The 25,920-nt window shown below is 45.5% G+C and overlaps 1 protein-coding gene across 1 annotated transcript in view; it reads right to left on the minus strand.

The window, feature by feature from the left end:
• Positions 1 to 7,268: 7,268 nt before the first annotated feature.
• Positions 7,269 to 25,920, minus strand: part of BPIFA2 (BPI fold containing family A member 2) — a 35,340-nt gene continuing 16,688 nt past the window's right edge. The window contains 5 exon segments of the mRNA XM_007472269.1: positions 7,269 to 7,458; positions 9,673 to 9,825; positions 10,375 to 10,482; positions 11,630 to 11,774; positions 14,646 to 14,806. Coding sequence (XP_007472331.1) covers positions 7,269 to 7,458; positions 9,673 to 9,825; positions 10,375 to 10,482; positions 11,630 to 11,774; positions 14,646 to 14,806 — 757 coding nt within the window.

Here is a 25,920-nt window from a genome sequence, read left to right on the forward strand (position 1 = left end):
CTGTGCTTGGCTCTGGGCAACAACAGAATCCCTGCTTCTGCAGCAGCTTATAGTCTGGTGAGAGAACGAGAACAAAAGATGAACAACATGTGAAATAATTACAAATTGTATTGGGGGGGGGACAAGTGAGGTGAAATTGGGAATTGCAGGGAGGCCACTTTAGAAAAGGGTTAGGAAAGGTCTCCAGATAGGTGACATCTGAGCTGGGCCCAGGAGGAGATGGAGCTGGCCTTGGGTGCAGGTGTAGGAGGGCACACCTGGCAGGTGGAACAGCAGGGAAAGTCCCTGTCTTGGGCAAAGGCTCAGCAGGTTGGAGGAACAAAGGAACTAGGTGTGGATGGGACCAGGGGGGAGAACTCAGCGGCCATGGGCCCCAAATAGGCCCTGGCTCACGTCCATGGCTCCAGGGAGGGACACCCAGGTTTGTAAGGAGACAGCCGCCTCCCCTGGCAGAACGAGGGCTGTGCAGGCTTTTGTTCATGAGCGTCCTCCCATGGCCATTGGGAGTGGTCACTTCCTCCTCTCCTTAGGCTCTAAGGCAGCTCTAGGTTCCCCAAAGCAGAGGTCCTCACACTCCAGGGGGCAGTAGAGTGGGTGAGTAACATGCAGATTCCTGCACCTAAATCAGTAGGGTCTGGGCTAGCCCGGCTTAGTCCCTTCACTGAGAATGACTCCTCTAAGGAAGAGGATCTATTATTCATGTATCCCATTCTTTGTAGACATGTACACATTTTACAGTCATGGAAGACTAGACACTGGAACTTTAACCCAAAGTCAAATTTCCCAAAAGTGGGGGTAGGGCCCTTTCTGAGTGGAATATTCGGTTTGACAAAAGATGATGATGGTGGCTTTTCTGGGTACTGGGGTGGCCTGGAGAGGGGGACGGGAAAGTGGAAGAGCTTGGGTTTCTGGGAGCATTGTAGTACTTTTGGGGGGAATGGGTGAAGCTTGTAAAAATGCAGATTCCTAGGCCACCCTTGAGCAATGAAGTCAGAGTCTTCCTGGAAGTGGGACCTGGGAATAAGCTTCTGGGCAATCCCACTGTACATGGAGCATGAGGCCCCCTTAGCTGAAATAAGAGTGATGATACTGGTAAACATTTGTTGAGCGCTAACTGTGCTTGAGGGGCAGTCTAAGCGCTTTGCTTGTAATCGCTTATTTAATCCTCCACACAGCCCTCTGAGCTAGGTACCGTTATTATTGGCCTCCCTTTGCAGAAGCACAGAGAGGTTGAGTAAAATCCCTAAAGTCACCCAGCTGGGTGAGGTGGGGCTGGGGCAGGAGCCAGGCGGCCAGGCCCACAGGAGGAACATCAGAGGAGCTGTGACTCATTCCCCATCAACCTCCCCACCCCACACCCCACTCTGCCCCCCAACACCAGCCCACAGCTCCCACAGGCATTGCAAGGAGAGGCAGGAAGAATAACAAGAGCAGACTCATCGAGCCTGACTGTGGGCCAGCCTCTGCTCTAAGCATTCTTTGTAGGTTCATTAAATTAATTAATCAATCCTCCCAATAACCCTCGAGGCTTGCATTGTTACTGCCCCATTTCACAGATGCAAAGCCTGAGACACAGAGAGATGGGGTCACTTGCCCAAGGACGCACGCCTGTAAGTGTGGAGGTGTCTGGCTCTAGTAGGCTCTATCTTGTCTCTGGATAAATTCACTCACAGTCCTCGCCCTTCGTCCCAGGCTCTGTGAGCCTGGCTTGTCCAGGGGCATTTCCTCTTGTAATTCTACAGGGGCCGCTAAAGACTCCATAGGACACGCATGGCAAACATCAAAGATTTTCACTGAGCTGGAGTTGCTGCTCCAGTGGAGTGAAGACTGCAGGTCTCACCACAGCCGTGAACACTCTGGACCATAAGGGGGCAGAAGCTGGCTCCATCCAGCCCAGGGTCCTGCCTAGCAGAGGTGTTCTCAGGAGGAAAGGGGGAAGACGGGTCATCAGCAGGGACCAGCCATTCAGGGCCACAATGTCAGCCTTAAATGTCAGCCAGTGGAAAGGAGGGAATTTGCTTGGGTCCTTACCACACACATCAGACTTGGCATCCTTGTAAGAAATTAGAAAAAGTCAACTAAACCCAAAGCAATTAGAAGCAAGGAAGTAATAAAGATCAGAGTAGAAACTAATGAAATAAACATGGAAAAACAATAGAGAAAACCGACAAAATCAAAACCTGTTTCTCTTAGAAGATAAATAAAATTGAAAAAACTCTAGGCAGGGAGATTAGGAAAGAGAGAGAGAAGACACAAATGACCAATATCAGGAATGAGAGGGGTGACAGCATTACAGACTTTACAGGTATTAAAAGGATAATAAGGAAATATTCTGAGTAACTTTATGGCAAATAGTTCTATAACTTAGACAAAAAGAACAAATTCCTTGAAAGACACAAACTACCAAAGCTTCTCAAGAAGAAATAGATGATCTGAAAAGCTCTGTATCTGTTACAGAAATTGGATTTGTAGAAAAATCCTTATCACACAGAAAGATCTAGGCTGATATGGTGTCATCACCATACACCACATTATACCCAAGCTATTCCAGAAAGTTGAAGAGAAGGGAATACTTATCAAATTCTTCTGTGAGGCCAGCCTTACCCTACTACCCAAACCAAACTAAGACCAATACAGACCAATATCCATTATGAACACAGTGACAAACACCCTCAAAATTTCAGTGATTTAAATACGGCAATGTATAAAAAGGATAATACATCATGACTATATGCGGGTTTATCTCAAGAATGAAAGGTTAGTTTAGCATTTGAAAATTATCATATTAACAAACTAAAAAAAATTGCTTGATCATCTCAATAGAGGCAGAAAAAGCATTTGATAGATCTCCAACATCTAACTTTGATTAAAAACTTTCATCAAGCTAGGAGTAGAAGGCGGCTTCCTCAACCTGATAAAGGGCATCTACACAAAACCTACAACTAACATCATAGTTAATAATAAAACACTGAATGTTTGCCCTCTAGTTTCAGGAACAAGACAAGGATGTCTGCTCTCACTTCTATTCAACATTGTTCTGGAGGTTCTACCTAGATAAGAAAAGGAAATTAAAATCTGGATTGGAAAGACAGACATAAACTATCTTTATTCACAGATGATATGACCATCTACATAGAAAGTTTGATGAACTCTACAAAAATGTTACTAGAACTGACATGTGGGTTTAGCAAAATTACAGGATACAAGATCGAGAAACAAAGTCAATTATATTTCTATATACTAGCCATGAACAATTGGAAATTGAAATTAAAACAATGCCATATTGATAACATAAAAAATATTAAACACTTTGGAATAATATGACAAAGGATGTATAAGATCTGTGCACTGAAAACTACAAAATATTGCTGAGAGGAATTTTTAAAGATATAAATAAATGGAGAGATATATTCTGTTGGAAGACTCAGTATTGTTAAGAAGTCTTTTCTCCTCCAAATTGATCTATAGACTCAAAGCAATACCAGTAAAAAAATCCCTGCAAGATTTTGTAGAAATTGATAAGGTGATTCTTAAAATTCACATGGAAATGTTAAGGACTTAGAATAGCTAAAATAACTGTGAAACAAAACAAAGCAAAACCAAAGCAAAGTTGTAAATTCCATGGTACTAGAAGCATTTGTGATAGGAAATAATAACGTGTGGCGCCTTTGTCAAGCCCCAGTAGAAAAAATCACAGCACATACCCCTTGGAGTTCTAGAACAAATCCATGCCATCTGCTGCAGAGAACTATACATCATTTGGGAAATAGCGCCTAGCTTGATACCAGCACCTGGTAGGTAGACACTTGTGTCTGACCATATGGCTATCAAATAACCATGAGGCCAGAACTATTTCTCATGAGCTGGGTACAGCCAGACCCAGAAAATAAGCCAAAAAGTCGGGTGGGCCCCGGAGCAGCCCATCATACATTGGAAATGTCATATCCAGGATTAGGCCTGAGCAGGTCAGAGGGCACAAATAAGGTGCACAAGCAGGTGGCCCAGATGCCATGTCATCCTTCACTGTTGCACTGGCACCTCTTCCTCAACGAACATCTATGGCCTCATGGAGGTTTCCTCTGACCAGCCGACAGAGGAGAAAAAATCTGGAATTTGATTCATGGATGGGTCAGCTTGGTATGCTGGTATAAGAGGAAAATGGTCTGCTGCGGCACTACAGCTCCACTCATGAGGGGCCCAAAAATGGGACCAAATCATGTCTCTGGGCAGAGCTTTGGGCAGCACACCTGTCATCTACTCTGTGCAGAGAGAGAAGTGGCCTGAGGTGAGGCTAGACATGGGTTTGTGGGCGGTGATGAAGGGCTCCTTGGTCAAAGGACTGGAAGGAACAATATTGGGTGATCAGGGATATTGGATGGGTCTGGGGAAAAGGCACATGAATGGACTGCTATAAATGGAATTTTTGTTTCCCCCTGAAATTCATATGTTGAAACCTAACCCTCAATGTGATGGCATTTGGACGTGGGGCCTTTGGGAGTTGATTACATCATGAAGTTTGCAGGATGAGTGTCCTTATAAAGGAGACCCCAGAGCAAAAGATGGCCATCTATGAACCAGGAAGCGAACCCTCAGCAGACACTGAATCTGCCGTTTCCTTGATCTCGGGCTTCCCAGTCTGCAGAACTGTGAGAAATAAATTTCTGTTATTTACAAGCCACCCAGTCTATGGTATCTTGTTATAGCAGCCCGAATGGACTGAGACATATACAAAGGGTATGAATCTTTTTTTTTTTAGCATCTTTATTGGAATATAATTGCTTTACAGTGTTGTGTTAGTTTCTGCTGTATAACAAAGTGAATCAGCTATATGTATACATATATCCCCATATTCCCTCCCTCTTGTGTCTCCCTCCTTATCCCACCCCTCTAAGTGGTCGCAAAGCACCGAGCTGATCTCCCTGTGCTATGCAGCTGCTTCCCACTAGCTATCTATCTTACATTTGGTAGTGTATGTATGTCAATGTTACTCTCTCACTTCATCCCAGCTTACCCTTCCCCCTCCCTGTGTCCTCAAGTCCATTCTCCACGTCTGTGTCTTTATTCCTGTCCTATCCCTAGGTTCATTAGAACCATTTTTTTTTTAGATTCATATATATGTGTTAGCATACAGCATTGGTTTTTCTCTTTCTGACTTACTTCACTCTGTATGACAGACTCTAGGTCCATCCACCTCACTACAAATAACTCAATTTTGTTTCTTTTTATGGCTGGGTAATATTCCATTGTATATATGTGCCACATCTTCTTTATCCATTCATCTGTTGATGGACACTTAGGTTGCTTCCATGTCCTGGCTATTGGAAATAGTGCTGCAGTGAACACTGTGGTACATGACTCTTTTTGAGTACCACACTGTTATGGTTTTCTCAGGGTTTATGCCCAGTAGTGGGATTGCTGGGTCATATGGTAGTTCTATTTTTAGTTAGCTTTTTTTTTTTTGGTGGTACGCGGACCTCTCACTGTTGTGGCCCCTCCTGCTGTGGAGCACAGGCTCCGGACACGCAGGTCCAGCGGCCATGGCCCATGGGCCCAGCCGCTCCACGGCATGCGGGATCCTCCTGGACCGGGGCACGAACCCACATCCCTTGCATTGGTAGATGGACCCTCAACCACTGCGCCACTAAGGAAGCCCTATTTTTAGTTTTTTAAGGAACTTCCGTACTGTTCTCCATAGTGGCTCTATCAATTTACATTCCCACCAACAGTGCGAGAGGGTACCCTTTTCCCCACACCCTCTCCAGCATTTATTGTTTGTAGATGTTTTGATGATGGTCATTCTGACTGGTGTGAGGTGATACCTCATTGTAGTTTTGACTTGCATTTCTCTAATGATTAGTGATGTCAAGCATCCTTGCATGTGTTTGTTGTATATCTGTGTATCTTCTTTGGAGAAATGTCTATTTAGGTGTTCTGCCCATTTTTGGATTGGGTTGTTTGTTTTTTTGATATTGAGCTGCATGAGCTGCTTGTATATTTTGGAGATTAATCCTTTGTCAATTGCTTCATTTGTAAATATTTTCTCCCATGCTGAGGGTTGTCTTTTGGTCTTGTTTATGGTTTCCTTTGCTGTGCAAAAGCTTTTAAGTTTCATTAGGTCCCATTTGTTTATTTTTGTTTTTATTTCCATTTCTCTAGGAGGTGGGTCAAAAAGGATCTTGCTGTGATTTATGTCATAGAGTGTTCTGCCTATGTTTTCCTCTAAGAGTTTGATAGTGTCTGGCCTTACATTTAGGTCTTTAATCCATTTTGAGTTTATTTTTGTGTATGGTGTTAGGAAGTGTTCTAATTTCATTGTTTTACATGTATCTGTCCAGTTTTCCCAGCACCACTTATTGAAGAGGCTGTCTTTTCTCCATTGTATACTCTTGCCTCCTTTATCAAAGGTAAGGTGACCATATGTGTGTGGGTTTATCTCTGGGCTTTCTATCCTGTTCCATTGATCTATATTTCTGTTTTTGTGCCAGTACCATACTATCTTGATTACTGTAGCTTTGTAGTATAGTCTGAAGTCCAGGAGTCTGATTCCTCCAGCTCTGTTTTCCTTTCTCAAGATTGCTTTGGCTATTTGGGGTCTTTTGTGTTTCCATACAAATTGTGAAATTTTTTGTTCTAGTTCTGTGAAAAATGCCATTGGTAGTTTGATAGGGACTGCGTTGAACCCGTATATTGCTTTGGGTAGTATAGTCATTTTCACAATGTTGATTCTTCCAATCCAAGAACATGGTATATCTCTCCATCTGTTTGTATCATCTTTAATTTCTTTCGTCAGTGTCTTATAGTTTTCTGCATACAGGTCTTTTGTCTCCTTAGGTAGGCTTATTCCTAGGTATTTTATTCTTTTTGTTGCAGTGGTAAATGGGAGTGTTTCCTTAATTTCTCTTTCAGATTTTTCATCATTAGTTTATAGGAATGCAAGAGATTTCTGTGCATTAATTTTGTATCCTGCTACTCTACCAAATTCATTGATTAGCTCTAGTAGTTTTCTGGTAGCATCTTTAAGATTCTCTATTTATAGCATCATGTCATCTGCAAACAGTGACAGTTTTACTTCTTCTGTGCTTATTTTTTAATTATATGATAAGTGATATTAATTTCTATTTATGATAGTGATATAAAGTTTCCTTTTAAAAATAAATGTATTTCAATAAATTTAAGTAAAATTGTGTTGATTAAAGAAAATATTAGCTAGAAGCCCTACTGGCAGTACATGGGTATGGCAAATGGTTCAAATGTGGGACCCAGTGATTTCAGCTAATGTCAGGCCCCTGCTCCCCTCCTCCCGCTGCCAGGCCAGGGAATGTCACACCTGTCCCCCAGCAGGCCTGGCTCTGGGCCCGCAGGAGTTGGGGACTCACCTCATACTGCACCACAAGGGACACTGTCTTTCTCACGAGTTTGACCACAGTGTTCACAGCTTCATTGACCAGTCCAACGGGGCTGGAAAAGGGAAGAAACTGATAAAACTCGGTGAAGTTGGCAGAGCAGCCAAGCAGGAGAAGTGGGAAGAGGGTGTAAGATGGTGGAGCACCTTGAAGTCAGGTGACTTGAGCCTCTATCTAGGGGTATCATCACTTAGAACCCCATGTCTGACCAGCAGCTCACCCCAATACCCCATGAGTCTCATCACAATCCTGAGACCTTAGCCATTCATCCATCCATCCATTCATCTATCCACCCAGCCATCTATCCATCTATCCATTCATTCATTCATTCAACACATATTTATAGAGCACCAACTATGTGCCAGAAACCAAGCGAGACTGGGGACACAGGGATGAGCAAAGCACAAGCACCTCCTAAACTGGTACCTAAATAGTATATTAAACAAGTTTGGCGAAGGCTGGCTCCTTCCCACCTGCTGCTCTCAGCATAACTGTCACCTCCTCAGAGCAGCCCTCCGTGACTGCTTGTCTAAGGGAGGGCTTTGTATCATAGTACCCTGTTAAGTGTGCTGCTCTGCCCAGGGATCATTGCAATGTGACACTTTCCTTGTGGGCTCTTTATTAGTGTACTGAATGCTCACCTGTCTGCCTTTCCCTCAAGAGAATAAGCTCCATGAGAAAAGTTCCTTGTCTGCTGTCACCAGTACATTCTCCAGAGCTCAGAATGGTGGCTGCCTGGCACGTAGCAGATGTGTAATACATTTTTGGCTAAAGGAATAAATGAAGTAAACATAAAATTAAATATATAATGAAAACTTGTGACAGGAACTCAGAAGGGCAGGAGTAGATTCTTATAAAAGAGAATAGGAGATACTTTGTTTTAGACCCTGAAGAATGAGACGTACATTGAGATGGCTTGGGGGAAAAGATGTTCTATGTAGCCAGAGCAGCCCGTGCACAGGTTTTGAGGTGGGAAGTTTGTCTGAGGCACAGAGCAAAAGCTAGCATGTCCAGGGCAGAGTGGGCAAAGGGGAGAGCACAGGGACATGAGGGTGGATCCAGACCAAGCAGTACCTAGATGGCCCTGAGGAGGGCTTGGGATTCCACCCAAAGTGGAGAGAAAAGCCCTGAGAGAATTTGGAGCAGCGGAGTGGAATGCCATTTTACAGATATGGACACTGGGACCCAGAGGGCAGGATGAATTCCCTGGGACTATGGGCAAGGCAGTATCCACCAGGGCTCAGGCATTTGGACTTACATCTCAGTCTTTCCAAGCAATAATAGGCTGTGGAGGCTTTCTTTGGTTTTGGGGGGTCTTTAGGCAACCTGTGATCAGATTCCTTGTTGGGGTAGGATGGATTGACTTCTGCTCATTGCTCAGCCTTTTTCCCTGCCAAAGGCAACCTTCCCCCTTCCCCCTGAAGGCAACCTTCAGTTCCAGACCACTTTTCCTCTCTCAGCCATGACCAGAGTCAGCCTTTCTCCCTCCACCCTCTTACCTGGGCTACACATGCTCTTTCAAGCACACAGTTTAAGATGTAGATTGTGTGGGTTACCAGAGATCAGTGATTTAAACGGAGAGGATTATGTTTTCAAAATCTCATTTTGGGAATTTTCCAGTGGGTTGAGGATGATTTGGGGAAATCTGAGATTAGAGCCCATGGTAGGTATTTACTCCTCTTTCTCCCTCTTAACTGGAGGCAATAAGGTAAACACAGTTTATTATTATTGTTATTATTATTATTATTATTAAGGGACATTATATAATAACAAAAGGGTCAGTTTTTCAAGAAGATATAGCAATGCTAAATGTGCATGCACCTAACAACAGTATAAAGCAAAAAGTATAAAGCAAAAACGGATAAAGCTGAAAGGTGAAATAGGCAAATTCACAGTTATGTTTGGAGAGGTCAACACTTGTGTCTCAGTAAGGGGAAGAATAAAGAGACAGAAAGTCAGCATGGATATTATTATTACTGAGAGCTTAGTATGTGCCAGGCTGAATGCTAAACACTTGCATTTTCTCATTTGGTCAGCACAGTACCTATGAATTAGGTATTATTATTATCCTCAGTTTATAGATGTGAAAACTGAAGCTTAGAGAGGCTTAATTGGTTACAAAGTCACAAGTTAGTGGCAAAACAAACGACACAAGAGTCTGAACTCCTTTTCACCATACAATGCTCCCTCCCAGGTACAGGAATAAGGTTGAAATTAGGGGTCCCAACTCCTCTGGGAGCCCTGCTCTGCTGAGATGGGTGGGCCTGACCTGTCCTGTAAGGTGAGTGAGATGTTGGCTGGGTCGTTGGTGCATTATTCCACGATCACTGTGGAGACACCAGTCTTGGCATCAGTTTCAATGCTGACACTAGTCTGGAGGTCCAAGTTGAGGCCCAGGTCGACAAGCTCACCCAACAGAGGCCTGCAGGAAATAAGATTCACAGTGAACAGAGGTCTAGAAGTCCATTCACATTGCCCACTTGAGTTCATCCATCTGTGTGGACCTTATATGGGATGTCTATGGATAATGTCAATATGGTCTATTTTCTTTATGGAATCTACTTTTTTACATTAGGAGTTTATTCACCTGGCCACATGGGTTTGGTTCATGTGATATTTCTATACAGTATCGCACTGATAATTAAAATAAAAATAATAGTTAACATTTATTGAGCACAAATTCTGTGTTAGGTGTTTCAAAAAAACTATTTTACATGGATTGATCCATTGAATCATTACACCAATACCATGAGGGAAAAGTATTATTATTGGTACTGGTACTGGTATAGAGAAGTTAAGTAACTATCCCAAGACCTCATAGGTAACGAATGATGAAATCATAGTGCAGTTAATTTATAAAGACTCTTTTACACATCCTCATCTTCCTGTCTCTGTATCTGATTCCAGATCGGAGATCCGTCGGCCATGCCGCACTGCCTCTCCCAAACCTCAGATTCTAATGCCTACTCACAGGGTCAGGGTGACGTTAGTGTTGATGGGGATACTCAGGCTAGCGCCTTTGCCATCAGGAGTCACTTCGAATTTGATATCCAGGATGTGGACTTTACTGATTTTCAACCTGTGCAAAAACCACAGTTCACCCTTGTCACTCCTCATGACAGCCATTGCTGGGCGCTTCTCTATGCCAGCATCGTGATGCGCATATGAGCCTCACTGACCTTGCCTGCTTTGGTCTTCATGAGAGCCCTGTTCAGAGGTTTGAATCTCTCCATTGGATGGCGTGGCATACTGAGATTCAGACAAATGTGGTTTCCTCCAAGACTCCAAGGGTAAATATGTGCCAGAGCCAGAATTTTTTTGTTTTTAATTGAAGTATATTTGCTTTACAATGTTGTCTTAGTTTCAGGTGTACCGCAAAGTGATTCAGATACAGAGATAGAGATAGATAGAGGTAGACAGAGATATATATTTTATTTCAGATTCTTTCCCCTTATAGGTAATTACAAAATATTGAGTATAGTTCCCTATGCTATGCAGTAGGTCCTTGTGGGTTATCTATTTTGTATATAGTAGTGTGTATATGTTAATCCCAAACTCCTAATTTATCCCCCCACAACGTTTTCCCCTTTGGTAACCATAAGTTTGTTTTCCAGGTCGGTGAGCCTGTTTCTGTTTTTTGTAAATAAGTTCATTTCTGTCATATTTTAGATTCCACATATAAGTGATATCATATGACATTTGCCTTTCTCTGACTTACTTCACTTAGTATGTTCATCTCTAGGTCCATCCACGTTGCTGCAAGTGGCATTATTTCATTCTCTTTTATGTACAGTCAGAATTTGAATCCAGAGCTGCTGGACTCCAGAACTTCATGTGTAGAGCCACCTATGTATTGTGAATTCTGGTTTCCTCTCTCCTGACGGAGATATGTACTCAGCTATTTTCAGAGAAGACAAGTCTTATTCCTTGGAAAAGTGGCTTTAGGCACCAGCAAACAGGTAGAGGTAAGGGTAAAGAGAACCTTCATCCTGACCCTGAAATCACAGAATGAGAAAGCCCAAACCCATGAGATGCCCAGATAGGCTCTGCAGCCCTGCCTGTAATTTACCCAAACTCTGGTATAGCTGGCCTCAGACGACTTCCGCTCTGCAGGGACACACAAGGTTTATTCACCTTTCTGTCTTTGACCTTAATCTTACGTCCCCTTAAAGATATGTATTCTCTTTTCCTGGAACAAAGATTTCTACCATGAAGCAGTGACTCACCCCATAACCTTTTCCACTACTTGCAAAATTTTAGAAAGGACTTTGTCCAACAAGTTCTCAGCTTCCTGGATCTTCTGCTGGGCCTCCTGCCAAGACGTGGATTCCTGGAGCGCCTCCAAGTCAGCCTTCAATTTCTGAAGGATAACTGTAGAAACAATCTCCATTTAGTGTGATACACAACTTATGAAGCAGCTACTATGCACCAGATACTAAATGAGACCATTTGCCTATGTTATTTCATTTAATCTTTATAACAACCCCATAAAGTAGATATTATTATTGTCTGCACTTTCAGATGAGGAAATAAAGGATCAAAAGGTTAAGAAATGGGCCTAAAGTCACACAGCTAAGGAGACTTTGCTCCTTCCATGCTGCCTTCACACTAAGATATACTCATCATTCATCAACAAAGCAATCGATCCAGTGACCAGGCAATAGATATTGATTGCACATCAGCTTCTAGTAGTGAAGCTCTAATGAGATGCTCACACAATCAAAATAAACTTAGAATAAACTAAGAAATGGAAAATCTAGAATCAAGGAAAAAATATGGCTCCAACTCATGAAAGTGGCAAATAGGAGTCCCTGGATGACAGCTTCGCAGCAGGCCTAGAAAGCAATAATTCATACAGGAGCAGGAGGACAGAGTGTCCTAAAGGGGGACCTTCTGAGAAAAGAGGGATTTGACAGAGTAAATGGCATGGCAGAAATAGGATAACACATTTGAAAAGAATTAAGAATATATGTGCAGAAAATAATTCAAATAGGAAACAACAAGGCAACAACTCGTTCAAGGAGAAAAAAAAAGGCTACAAGACAAGATATGTAATCATAGTACAGCAACATGGCTCTGCAATGGACAGTATCTATCTACCTAGTTATTATGACGCAAACAGAGATGGAAACTACATCTGGTCCTGTAACTAACTAGGTGACCTTGATCCAGACACTTCTGTTTCTGAGCTCAGTTTTATCAGCAATGAAATTGGAGAGTGGATCCCTTCTGTATCTTTGAAAGTTGCCTAAGCCCTGGCAAGGTTTGAAAGGCAGAGTCATGTACACAAGTTAGTTTCTCCTATAAAGAATGTTTGTTAGTGGGCTGCTAATGTTTCCAGAAAATGAAAAGCAGGCCAAGTTCTTTTAAGAAATCATAATTATAAGGAGATATGATTAAGTAGAAAGGTTGGTAGTTTTAAAGCTACCTAAGCTAAGTAGGGCTCAATTTCCAATCAGTTAATACAAATTACTAAGCTAATTGAATGACCCAACAGAAGAATATGCTAAAAATACAAATAAAATATTTGAGTTAAAATATGTAGATTCTTTCGTAATTAGAGAAATGGTAAGTGAAATGAATTATAACCTTTCAACTGTGAGACTGGCAAAAGTATTTAAGTTTTCCATGCCAGTGCTGTCAAGGGAGTAGAAAAAAAGACTATTGGAGAAAATGTTAACATAGGGAATTATTTGTCAATATCCAGTATAATTCAAAATGTGCATACCTTTTGAACTTTTGAAATGTCACTTTTAGGAATTTATCCTATGCATACATTAGAAAATTTACCGTGATATAATATGTAAAGTTTTATTTATTTAAGCATTGCTTGTTTCTAGAAAAATTAAAAATGAATGAACCAGGAACCAAATCACCACCTCTCTCAGGAAACCACCCATAAAGAGCAGCGCCTAAGGAAGAAAAAAAGGAGTGATCAGAAGAGCCCGGGGGCAGGACAGGAGTGGGGATGCGGACCTGCTGGAGGGTGGGCTTGGGGATACGGGGTGGGGGGGGTAGGCTGGGATGGGGTGGGACAGTGGCGTGGACATAGATGCACTGCCGGGTGTGGAGTGGATGGCTGGTGGGGGGCAGCCGCATGGCTCAGGGGGATGGGCTCCTTGCTTTGTGGCCACCTATAGGGGTGGGATGGGAGGGTGGGAGTGGGGAGATGCGGGAGGGAGGAGATGTGGGGACATGTGTATATGTGTGGCTGATTCACTTTGTTGTAAAGCAGAAATTAACACACCATTGTGAAGCAATTATACTCCAATAAAGGTGTTAAAAAAAGAAATAAATTATATCCAAACACACAAGAATAAATTTGCAATAAACAAACATTTATATACAGAAGAAAAATATTGGTGGTGAATGACATTTGTGTAAAGATTACTAATCACAGGCCAACATTTTGTAAGGGGGGGGGGGGGGGGAGGGTGGGATGGGGTGGGACGGTGGCGTGGACATAGATGCCCTGCCGGGTGTGGAGTGGATGGCTGGTGGGGGGCAGCCGCATGGCTCAGGGGGATGGGCTCCTTGCTTTGTGGCCACCTATAGGGGTGGGATGGGAGGGTGGGAGTGGGGAGATGCGGGAGGGAGGAGATGTGGGGACATGTGTATATGTGTGGCTGATTCACTTTGTTGTGGAGCAGAGGCTGGCATGCCGTTGTGGGGCAATTGTGCTCCAATGGAGATGTTAAAAAAAAAAAAAAGAAAAAAGAACCAACAAATCACAGTGGAAATGAAAACAGCAGGAAAAGTATTTGTCTCAAATGTTAGAGCAATGGATTATTATGTATAACATATAAAAAGTTTATCCTAATGTATAAAAATATTATAAATGCCCCCTTTATGGCAAATGAAATAAACAACAAAATGTAGATAGTAAGCAAAGAGGGGAAAATGTTCAGTCTACAGCAAACTTCAAATTGAACAACAAAGTATGTTTTTATATCAATTAACTTGGCATAGAAGATGTAATAATATTAGTACCATTGTTTAAAGTGAAATTGATGAATACCTTTGACAGTGGATACAAAGCAGGAGCATGTATTGAGAGTCATTAAAGTGTTCATACACTTTGACCCAGCAAAAAGTAATAATAATAATAATGACTTCTTTTAAATGAATAGATTGTAAACTTAAAAAAAAAAGCAGCCCCTGGTGGCAGCCTTTGGTAATACAGGCATAGTGATTAGGAGGCAAGCTCCTAGTTGCCACTGATCATCCCCCTTGCTGACTCACGTCCAAGTGTACTGTCAACGGTCTCAAGTCCTTTATCGAGAACAGGTTTCAGCTTCCTCACAACATCATTGCCGAGATCCTCAAGAAGAGATGCTGAGGTCCCAGTGAGCAGGCCGCACAAGAGAATAAGTTTCCAAAGCTGAAATATCTTGTCCTGACACCTGGACAGTCATGGGAGGAACAGGAGTGAGAATTACCCGTAGAGAAAAGGGATCTTTGATGAGCACCTTTCACTCTTACACTCAACAGTCCTTTAAGATTGATGTGGTTATCTCCTCTCTTACAGATGGGCAGCACAGGTCAGAAAGCTAGAGCAACTTGCCCAGACATACACAACCAGTGAGTGGAGGAGCTGCTATATGACAAGTCACACTTGACTCCAAGTCAATGCTCTTTACACAGAGGTCCTTTGCACATGCTGTCTTCTCTGCCTGGAACATTTCCCTCTTCTTTGCCTTTTTACCTAAGTCACTTTCTACTGACTCTCTAGCTTCAGTAAGACATCATGTCCTCTATGAAACCCAATCTAGGCCCCTCCCCAGAGTCTAGGTTTAGGGGGCCCCACTCCACCATTTTGCTGCCTTCATTCTCTGATTGGAGTCCTGGGTACCAATTAGTGATGACTTGTCTGTCTTTCCCACCACGCTGTGAACTCCTTAGAGGAGGGATTGTGACTTATTTCACTGTTGAATTCCCAACCCATAGTAAAAAGCCTGCACCTAGTACAGTACAACAAAATAAAGGTTTGCCAAATAAAAGTATGAACAAATAAAAGGGTGCCACATCATGACACTGCATTGCACGTCAGTTTGACACTTCTAATATAATCTATCTATTTCTTAATTTCCTATTTTCAAAATAGTAGCTAATTCAAGTGGCCCTTCCCTTTGCCTCTTGCCCCCAACACCTTCTGAAGGCCTCCATGTGGGGAGACATTAATGGGGAAGTCCACCATTCACAGGTTTGGAGGAAAATACCAAATCCTCGCTCCCCTGCACAGTCTCCTGGAACTGTGCTGGGAGGTGATGGCCCTTATATGGTGGTGATGGGATGGGAGGCTGCCCATGGAAGCAAGCCCTGGTTTCAGAGCCATCCAAGGAGACTCCAAAGAAAATAACCCCTGTCCAGAGTGAACACAGAGACTTCCAACCCAAAGGTCACTGAGGATGCTTGAACTGGAATGGATGGATATGGAGAGGACTTTGTGCCAAGACTAAGATCAGGTTCTCATAGAGCCTCCAGCTGCCAAGACGGTTGCCATTGTGGGTGGGGGCTGGGGTAAAGACTGAGAATAGATAGAATTGATGAGTTGGAGAATGTTCTGGCAGGAGGACCCACAGGGATCATCCAGCCTAATTCTGTCTTCATTTGGAAACTCAGGCTCAGAGAGGGAAAGCAACCAGCTTGAGGTCACCCAGTAAGATAGGGACAGAGATGGGACTAGAATTGTGACCCATAGAGTCAGGGTCAGAGACCAGTGGGGTCATTCTTCCCAACCTTCCTCTGGTGTCTGAGTGCTCTCCACAACATCTCTCACGGTGGAGACAGCTTCCGGGCCAGCGTTTGCAATGACGGGTTGCTCACTACAATCCTCCCAAGCCTGCCTACTCCATTTATTCAGTAGCGTTCCTCCTGGAAGTGAACAAGATCTGCCTCCATATTAACCCCCAATATTTGGTCTCCCTCTGCACACTTGCCCCCAACCCCTCTACCTTCAATGCAGCAGCCAGAGGGGTCTCTCAGCTTAAACCCAAAGTGCTCACCATGGCCCACAAGAGCCTGTGTCATCTGCTCACTGCTTCTCCAAACTCACCTACCCCTCCCTCCCTGACCCCTACTGTCTTCATTCTGTTCCAGAAAGATGACAGCCTCTTTGCTGCCTTGGGCCTTTGCACAGACCATTCCCTCTTCCCAGAACTTTCCTCCCCAGCTGTCTCTGGCTCTCGACATCACCTCAGAACTTCCGTGACTGCCTGTCTGAGGTGGTCCCTCCCTTCCTTCCCCGATCTCAGCTCCTTGCTGGCTTCTTTTATGGCAAATCATCATAATTTGACTGTTTTCCTTTGTTCTCTGCCCTCAGCCAGTTGTTACCACACTCACTCTGGGGCTTTCCTCTCACACGGGTCCCCTAGACCCTGACCTGTCTGTAGAATGCTCCAAGCCTCTCTCTGGGACATCCTATAAGGCCATCTACTACCTGGGAAGGTGGCGAAGGCCCCATCACCAGAGATGCTCAATAATTTGATCAGATGACTGCTAAGGTCCTGTGTGACTTCATGTGACTGTGAGCGTGCATCATTCTAAATTTCCTCAGTCTATCGTTCAAAGACCATTGTTGCACATTTGTATGATTCTTCCCCCGAGATTTTCTTTCTACCTGAGTCTGGCTGCCTCATGGAGATATGGTTCCCTCAGGCTTCCTGCCTCTTTCCTTTTCTCACCCTCCCTCCTCCCAAGACCCCACCTCCACCTGGCCGTGGCATCCTGGGGTCACAGTGGCTGGTGTGGGTGCTGTTTCTCACCATGGACCACACCCAGGGCAAAGCCAGCTTCTCCCACTGATGTCGGCCGCCTCTCATGGCTGAGCTTTAAGGTGAAATTAACTAGACACTCTTGTCCCCTGGGGGTGGGCCTGGAGGTGGGCACACACGCACCTCAAAGTCCTGCTTTCTAAGAGCCATATTCTCAGTTCACTGGCTCCAACCCACATGAGGATAGGACTTTACCACATCCTCAAGGGCCCCCTTCTGCTAAAGGCTTAGTGTATACCAAGTCTGATGTACACTAGACTAAATCTACCAAAGTGGAGAGAAACCATGCCCCCCCTCTGGATCCTAATCCCAACAGTGTGTGTGTGACTCTTGAACAAGCACAAACATACTTACACATGTGAACATGTGCACATTCACACATGCATGTACGCACACATGCAAGAACAAGACAGCATAAGCTAGACTCATATGAAGAAAACACATACATTTCCGTCCCTACACAAGGGGTACATTTACAGTATCATGGAGACCATATAACTACTGTTCTGGATAAAAGAGCTCACTACCAGCAAAGGGGGCTTTGGGTCTGCACAGATTGCCTGGGTCTGTTTTTGTCCTTAAAAAATTTAGATACAATTATCTGACAAGTCTCACTAGAGAATGAAGCCATATTAAGGGAATGAGAAAATGTATCCTTTTAGTGCCTGGATTCAGCTGTGCCTGAAGTCTATGCCCGGGACTTTCCAGTTCAAACACATTTCTCCCTTCCTCTTTTATATTTGTTGAAGCCAGTGTGAGTTGGATCATGCCATTCAAACCCACAGTAAATCCTGACTTAACACATTTGTAGATACACATCTGCTTCCTCCCTTCTGATGACTACTCAAGGGTCACATGACCACATTGGAAACATAACAGACATCAAAGCCACAGGAGAGCTTAGAGTTCATCAATTTAACCTCCTTTCTGGGAAGTCTGTGGAGGCTGTGCCCCAGAGCAGAAGGACTCATCCAAGGCTAGTAACGCCTGGTGCATTGGGCCTGTGTCAACCTGGAATACCGTCCAGGAAGCAGAGATGAGTGCCCACTTGACATCAGGCTGGGAGCGCCAGCAGATAGCTCCAGGTCACCCAGTGTCCATCCCCTTCAGTCGCCCACCTTTAGCTCAGTAGAGACCTGTAAGCCTGTCCTCCACATGAACGCATCCAGAGCAATGTAGGTGTAGGGCTGGAGGCTTCGGGAGCTAGTTTTCCTTACGCTGACTGTGGTCCCACCATCAGAGCACAGAGCAGGGAGAAGGTGGCAGCCCAGGTGCCCAAGCCTGGGCCTGGGACGTGGAAGATGCCGTCCAGCAGAGCCTTGGGCCGATCAGCAGATGCCCTTCCCTGGCTGTCTGTGCCCAGTTCTGCAAACACATGAGGTTCCTCTTGCCCTGGTTGTGGGCACAGAGCTGAGAGCTGTGCTGAAATCTTGTGAAGAGTTTTTCCCGCCTCAGGAACGCAACCCAGGGGACCAAGTGTGATGTAGTGACCTCAGACCCGGTGTTCACCCCGGGCCGTAGCTGTCTCATCGTAAAATGGATCCAGGCTGCAAAATGGAAATTAAAAGGGTACCGAGGGGGCGGTAGTCAGACCCCGGCTCTGGAGTTGGGCAGGCTGGGATCGAATCCTCTCTCGTTGCCTGTTGCTGGCTGTGCTGCCTGGGCAAGTGGCTTCATCACCCTGAGCCTCAGGTTCCCCTACCTGTGAAATGGGACTAATGATGGGAATTTCCTCCCAGGCATATTGTGAGGATGCGGTGGGATAATGTGTGGTAGGCCCCCGATACACGGTGACAACAGTGATGATGATGATTATAATTATTGCTGGTTTCTGGTCACTTCACTCCCCTCCAACTCAGGTCTCCCATCTGTATGTGGCCCCGCCCCACAGGGTTATGAAGAAGATTTAAATGAGAAGATTAAGAAACCAGTGTGCCTAATGCTTAATCAACGGCAACAGCATTTCTTCTTTTTGTGTGCAGTAAAGACCAGATGAGCTAAAATGGTCTCAGGCCTCCAGTATACCAGTGTCTGGAAATTCTGACTCCCTTAGGTGCTGGTGTATAGCCCTTGGCAGGTGTCATGCCTCACTGAGCCTCAGTTTCCCTTCCGGGGCCAAGTAAGGGAACTCTAAGAACTATGTCCTCAATTACAAGTCTGATTGATTGTAGGGTCTGGATGGAGCATTCTGCTGAGAAGCCTTCCTAGGCAGCTCCTGGGCTGAGAGGGCATCATTGATCAGTAATGTCTGCCACAAGCTCAGGAGGGGAGAGTGGAGCAACCGCACATTTGGCGGTGCGGGACCAGGTCATCTCTAAAAGTCCCTCCAGCTGGTGATGGGCACGTTGACACCACATGTTCATGGAGGGTGGGACTCTGGGACGTGCCTGGTGCTGGGGTATGGAGGAGGAGACCCCGATCTGGGTTCCAGTCTTGGCTCTGTTAATCACCTGCTTTGTGACCTGGAGCAAGGCACTCATTTCCTCCTAGGGTCTCCGTTTCCTCTAACTACAAAATGAGCAGAGGTTCTCTGCTAGACAGCTGAGCTCTCAGGACTCTGAGAGGTGGTCAGGAACATCTGGGGCTACTTGCTACATTCCCACCAGCTGGAGCACCCCACACTCTTGCTCTGAGCAGGAATCCCACCAGCTCCTAGGGCACAGTGATAATCGTCCCTGCTCTGAGGCCATGAGGGCCAGGACCACAGGGCATCATCCCCAGGGCCTGACACACAGTAGATGTTCAATAAATATTTATTACAGTCTGCAGAAGCATTTTTCGTTATTGCTGATTAATTAAAATATACACATTTAAAAATTCATGCATTTTATTTATAACAGCACAATAAGCTTGCTCTTAGTGTCAGCCTTGGCTGTGCATACTGGACTTTTCCCTTGTTGCCTGTGTGACAGCAGGCAAGTACCCTAACCTCTCTGAGGTCTGGGGTTTTTAACCATAAAATGAGAACTGGAATGTCCTCTACCTTAGGAGAGCTGCTGGGGGAACTAAATGAGGAAATGTCAGTAGAGAGCCCAGCCCAGCCCTGGCTGCAGAAGGTGCTCCATGAATAATTGCGATCATCTTCATTACTATTGTTACAATAAATAGTAGTGAGTGGTGACCTATCACAGAATTTAGGAGCCCAGGAAAATAGGAGGGTGACAAGGGGCAGTGTGTGCAGTTCTCAAAAGCATGCCAGGCCTGGGTTCAAATCCTGACTCTGTCACTTACTAGCTTTGTGACCTTTCCCTCTCAGAGGCTCAGCTTACTCACCTGTAAAGTGGGCACAATGGGTCTACCTACCTCACTGAACCAGTCTGAAGGGTACACAAGTTAACATGTATAAACCTGGACACAATCTCTAAAGATGTTCTCCTCTTGCTCTTCCACTGGAATGGGGGCCCCATGAGGCAGGGATTTTGTCTGTTTTGTTCCCTGTTGTGTCCCCAGTGCCATAACAATGTCCTGTAATAGCAGCTATTGAATACCTGTTCCCTGACTTGTCATTGTTGTTGTTGTTATTATAATACACAGATCAGGGACCTTGCCCACGGCTGACTTCCTGAGGGAGAGCCATGGTTGCTCTGTTTTCAAGTACTTTGCTTGCACATCTGCCTCTCCCCAGACACTTGGCACGTTTGCTGCATTACGACCCATTGCTCCTTTCTCTCAGGCCCCTCCACGTTATGGTGACCCCAGGTCTGTGTAGTGGCTGAGAGCGTGGGCTTGGTTGGCCGGCGGCTTCTCCCCTCAGCTGTGGGCCCCTCTGAGCCTGTTGTTTCTCTGCTCTGGGCGCTAATGCCAGGCTGAGTGCTTCTCCAGGCGTCTGTGACGTGCAACAAGAGGATGACAGTCGGGTGGGCACAACTCGGGGTGCATCAGTGCCCCTTCCCGCCCAAACACTCTCCAAACGCTGCAGGGCCTGGGTGTGGAGGGGCACGCAAAGGGCGCTGGCAGTGGGTAGGGAGGTTGGTACCTTCTGAGGACATCTGAGGTCCAGACAGGCTAGTCCTGGTCATCCCGGAAAGAGAGGTGATGACAGCTCCTTGCACCAAAGGTATTTGCCTCTCAGGGACAAAGGTCCCAGCCACAAGGGTCGTGAGATGAATTTCTTATTGAAAATCTTCAGCGAGGCATTAAGGGTTAGCCGTGCCAGGACTAGGACATCCTACTCACCGCGTGACTGCTAATCCTCTGCCACGGCAGCTTCCTGGTCCCACTGACTCAGCCCTTAAGCTCCGAGCTGGTATCTCTTTCCAACCATGGCTCAGCCCCGAGTCGAGAAAGGTCCTAGGAGGTCATCCAGGCTACTGAGATCAGAGAGGACGTGGGTGTGGCTGAGGTTGCACAGATTCAGGGGCAGGGCTGGCTGAGTCTCGGAGCTCCCACTCAGCTCCCAGGTTCTGCCCACAGGCTCCCCTCCCCCACCACTTCCCTCACAGTGGCAGACATATGGAAGGGCACCAACGTCCCATCCACCGAATGTAATTTCTTCATGTTGCTATAAAAAAAGCTGAAGGAATTGTCATTTTGCTTTAGAAATCAGTCAGGCAGGAATAATTCATCCAACTTATAATAGGCTCTCATTTCTCAGACTTGAATTGCTTCCTCGGGAATTCTTGCCAAATAGGAAAAGGTCAAAGTAACAACTGTTTTCAAACATATTGTCATTTTCATGACTGCTAAATATAACAATTAACAAAGTTGTTAAAATGTTACAGTCTGAAGACCTTTAATTTAAACTTCAAGATTTTGACATTTTTCTGATTTTGAAGGTGACACATTTTGTTTTTTTCAGCTTGCCAATATTTTCCCAAGCCCTGGGCTCTGTGTCTGGAACACCTATTGGGTTAAACAGCTCCCCCAGGTGCCGGCCCCTAGAAAATGAAGAATTACTTCTCATGGACTGACCGATGGACAGGCGGGCTCGTCCCACCGCCCCCCCCCCCCTCTGAGGTGAAGGATTGCATCATCTCCGAGGTCCCAGTGACCAGCACAGGACCTAGCTTGGCTAACTGGCATTGGCTGACTGTCTGAATGAATGAATGGGCAAAAGAATGAGGCCAGCAGCCTATTGACATGAGTGAGCTCTGAATCCCTCCCTAGTCTTAGCTGACCTCCCAGAATTTGATCTCTTGTCTGTCTTCACCCTGTGTCATCTTCCAGATCCTTCCTGCTAAAGTGAACTGGGCCCCTCATCCATCTATCTATCCCTTCATTCAGTCACTCATTTAACAAATGTTAATAGTTTTGTGCTGGGACCACTCATCCATTTGATAACTGTTTATTGGGCACTTCCTGAGGGCCAAGTCCTGTGTCAAAGATGAATGAATCTTGGTCCTTGTCCCAGAGATGGGCCACCCTCCAGGGCAGTAGATGAGCCACTGAGATCAGCTCACGACTACTGAAGGAAAGTGTAATCTCATTGTTCACTCCTCCAAACAACCAGAGGCAGGTAATATATTTATCCCCATTTTATAGACAAGGAAACTGAGGCACAGAGAGGGAAAGTGAATTGTTCAGGGTCACTCACCTAGTAAGTGGCTGAGCTGGGATTAAAACCTAGGTAGCCTGATCCCAGAGCCCATGCTCTGAGCCACTTACATCACACTGTCATTTACATGTTAATCACTGACTCTGATCCATCTCCGTTTCCCTAGCATCACTCTGTGTCAGAGGGGGCCACTCCATAAAAGTTTGTTGGTTGAAGGAATGTGTGTTAGCCCTTTCCCCTCTGCTAGACTGGGTCTCCTTCAGGTCAGGGAGCACGGTTCTGCCATCTTTGTGTCCCCAGGAGCCATCTAGGGCCTGGCTTGTGGTAGGTCCCAATAAGCACTACATTGAATTAAAGTGAAAAGAGCAACTTAATCAAGTTTGACCAACTGGCTGAATAGATGAATGTAGGGGATGAGACCCAGAATCTAGCAAGAAGAATCCAGAATTCCATCCATCCATCTATCCATCCTCCCATCCTTCCATCCATCCACTCATCCCATCATCCATTCATTCATCACATTTGTTTGGAACTTCTGTTCTGGCCCTGCCCCGTGCCAGGCTCTGGGGTCCCAAGGAGCACTCGTGTGTGTCCACCTTCAGTGCCACCAGCAGTGGGTGGAGGCAAACACACATACTGACAACTATTTTCCCCAAAGCAGGTAATGTTCTTGAAAATGTTCTGTACATTGAAAACTTCATGCAAGTGGTCAGAAATTTCCCTCTTCCTGCCTTGGCTTCTGTCCCTGGCACAGAGCCTGGTCCCGAGGAAGGCCTTTCATAAACACTGAAATGGGTTGAATTGAGCACTTTGGGACGTGAAAGAAGAAACAATATGACATTATGGTGTAGCTGGAGATAATACAGATAATACAAAAGGCCGACGTTGGCAGAATCCCCAGACTTGGGGTAGCTGTGAGTGTGTTTGTCTCACAGGCTTTCAACAATTAGCCAGACTTCAGCTGGAGCCCTAACCCTGCTGCTGACCAGCTGTGTGACCTCGGGCCAGTTACATAACCTCTCTGAGCCTCCATTCCTCCTTTGCAAAGTAGAGCTCACGATAGTGCATTTGATAAAGTTGGTGTGAGGATTAGGTGAGATTTAAGCCTGAAAGCAGTTAGCCCAGTGTCTGGCACACGGTGGGTACTCAGGAAAGCTAACTCTGCCCAGGGGAAGGATTATGGGTGAGAAAAAGGACAGGGTCTCTTTCCTGACCCTACTTCTTACAGGTGGTGATTTTAGGCAAGTCAGCTCTCTGAACCTCCTCTCTAAAATCAGATGCTGATCCTGGCTGGGAGACACTGGGGATGCACTGAATAAAAAGGAGAATAAAACATCCTGGAGCCTTACGTGGTGGCCACTGAATTAAAGGGGAGGAAATGCAGAGAAAATAGCAGGACTCTTTGCTTCCTCACGGGACACGTGTCTTGTGGGGTCTCTCGCACTATCACTCTCAGGCTTCTTGTCTCTCTGGACGATCCCCAGGGCCTCCTCTCTGGCTTCCTGGACCTGCTTTGCACCAACTCCTCCCTGTGCCCAGAGCCAGGTCTGACGATGTCACACCCTGCAAATCTCTCCCATCTGGCAGGACAGGAATAAAGGCGCAGACGTAGAGAATGCACTTGAGGACACGGGGACGGGGAAGGGTATGCTAGGATGAAGTGAGAGAGTGGCATGGACATATATACACTACCAAATGTAAAATAGATAGCTAGTGGGAAGCAGCCACATAGCACAGGGAGATCAGCTCTGTGCTTTGTGACCACCTAGAAGGGTGGGATAGGGACGGTGGGAGGGAGACGCAAGAGGGAGGGGATATGGGGATATATGTATACGCATAGCTGATTCACTTTGTTATACAGCAGAAACTAACAAAACATTGTAAAGCAATTATACTCCAATAAAGATGTTAAAAAAAAAAATCTCCCCCACCCTTCAGGGAACATCACCTATGAGACCCTCAATGATACACCCCTCTGGCCCTTCTTACTTTCCTGCCTTGTGGTTTTTGAATAGGTCTCTTCCTTTTACACACACACACACACACACACACACACACACACACACACACATTGTCAACTCTGAGAGGCCAAGGTCTGTCTGAGATTCATCTCTTGTTTCCCAGGATGGTTTACACAGAATGAGCTGAAATGTGTTTGTCAATTGCATCTGTCAGGATTATTTGTGTTATTTGTAATGGAAAACACTACCCAAACTGACTTAAGTGTAAAAGGGAGTCATTGGCTCCCGTTAACTCAAAGGTCAATGGATTTCAGGCATGGCTGAACCCAGGTGCTCAAAAGAAAGTTTCAGGACAGTTTCTGTCTGTGACTTGGCTCTACCGTCTTCATTGGCTTCATTCTCAAACCGACTCTCCCCAAGGGGTAGGAGAGACGACACCAGCCTCACGTTCTCTAACAATCCTAGCAGAAAGAGCATTATCTCTCTCCTAATACCTCTTCCAAAGTCTAGGGCTGATCTGCATTAGTCCGGCTGGGGTTACATGCCAAGCTCTGAGCCAATCACAGTGGCTGGGGTGAAGGAATACACTGATTGGCCAATATGAAAACATTATGCCTGCAAAGGCGGCGGAGATGGAATGGTGGGCAGGGCAGGAGGACAGGCAGGGGAGGATGGCCAAGGAAGAACTGGTTTCAAGGAGGAGGAAGTGATGTCTGTGCTGCCATCAAGTAAGATGAGGCTGAAAAGGGCCCGCTGGTTTCTTCCACATGGAGATTGTTGACATCCTGGTGAGCACTGAGCTGGTAGGGTGACCAGTGAAACTGGGTGGGCAGAGGGGTAAACGTGTCCCAAGCAAGTGTGCTGCTCAAGGGGTGACCTGTGGGTCAGTAGCATCAGCGTCTCCAGGGAGCTTTGAGGAAATGCAGAATCTCAGGCCCTGGCCCAGACCAACCCACCAGAACCTGCATTTTAACAAGAGCCCCAGGCGTTTTGCACCTGTTCCAAGCTGAGAAGCCCAGCTCTGGGGAAACCTGGCTGTGAAGGGGGAGAGGGAGGGGAGGAGGGAGCTGGAGGGAATGTGGCATTAAGAGAGGAACCTTGATTCTTCCTTAGGAGGAAGAGCCTGAGACATGTTCAGCTGTGCATTCTTAACAATGAGAAAAATTAACTTTCTGTTCCCAACATGAAACTTCATTTGTATTTTGCAAGACCCTGTTTCAGATTTGCATAAATCAGATTCACATAGATGTGACCTGAATGTATTTGCTGCCTGAAGGAAGGAGCGTCGT

The sequence above is a fragment of the Lipotes vexillifer genome, unplaced genomic scaffold (genome assembly GCF_000442215.2).
Source record: "Lipotes vexillifer unplaced genomic scaffold, Lipotes_vexillifer_v1.1 scaffold75, whole genome shotgun sequence".
NCBI lineage: Eukaryota > Metazoa > Chordata > Mammalia > Artiodactyla > Lipotidae > Lipotes > Lipotes vexillifer.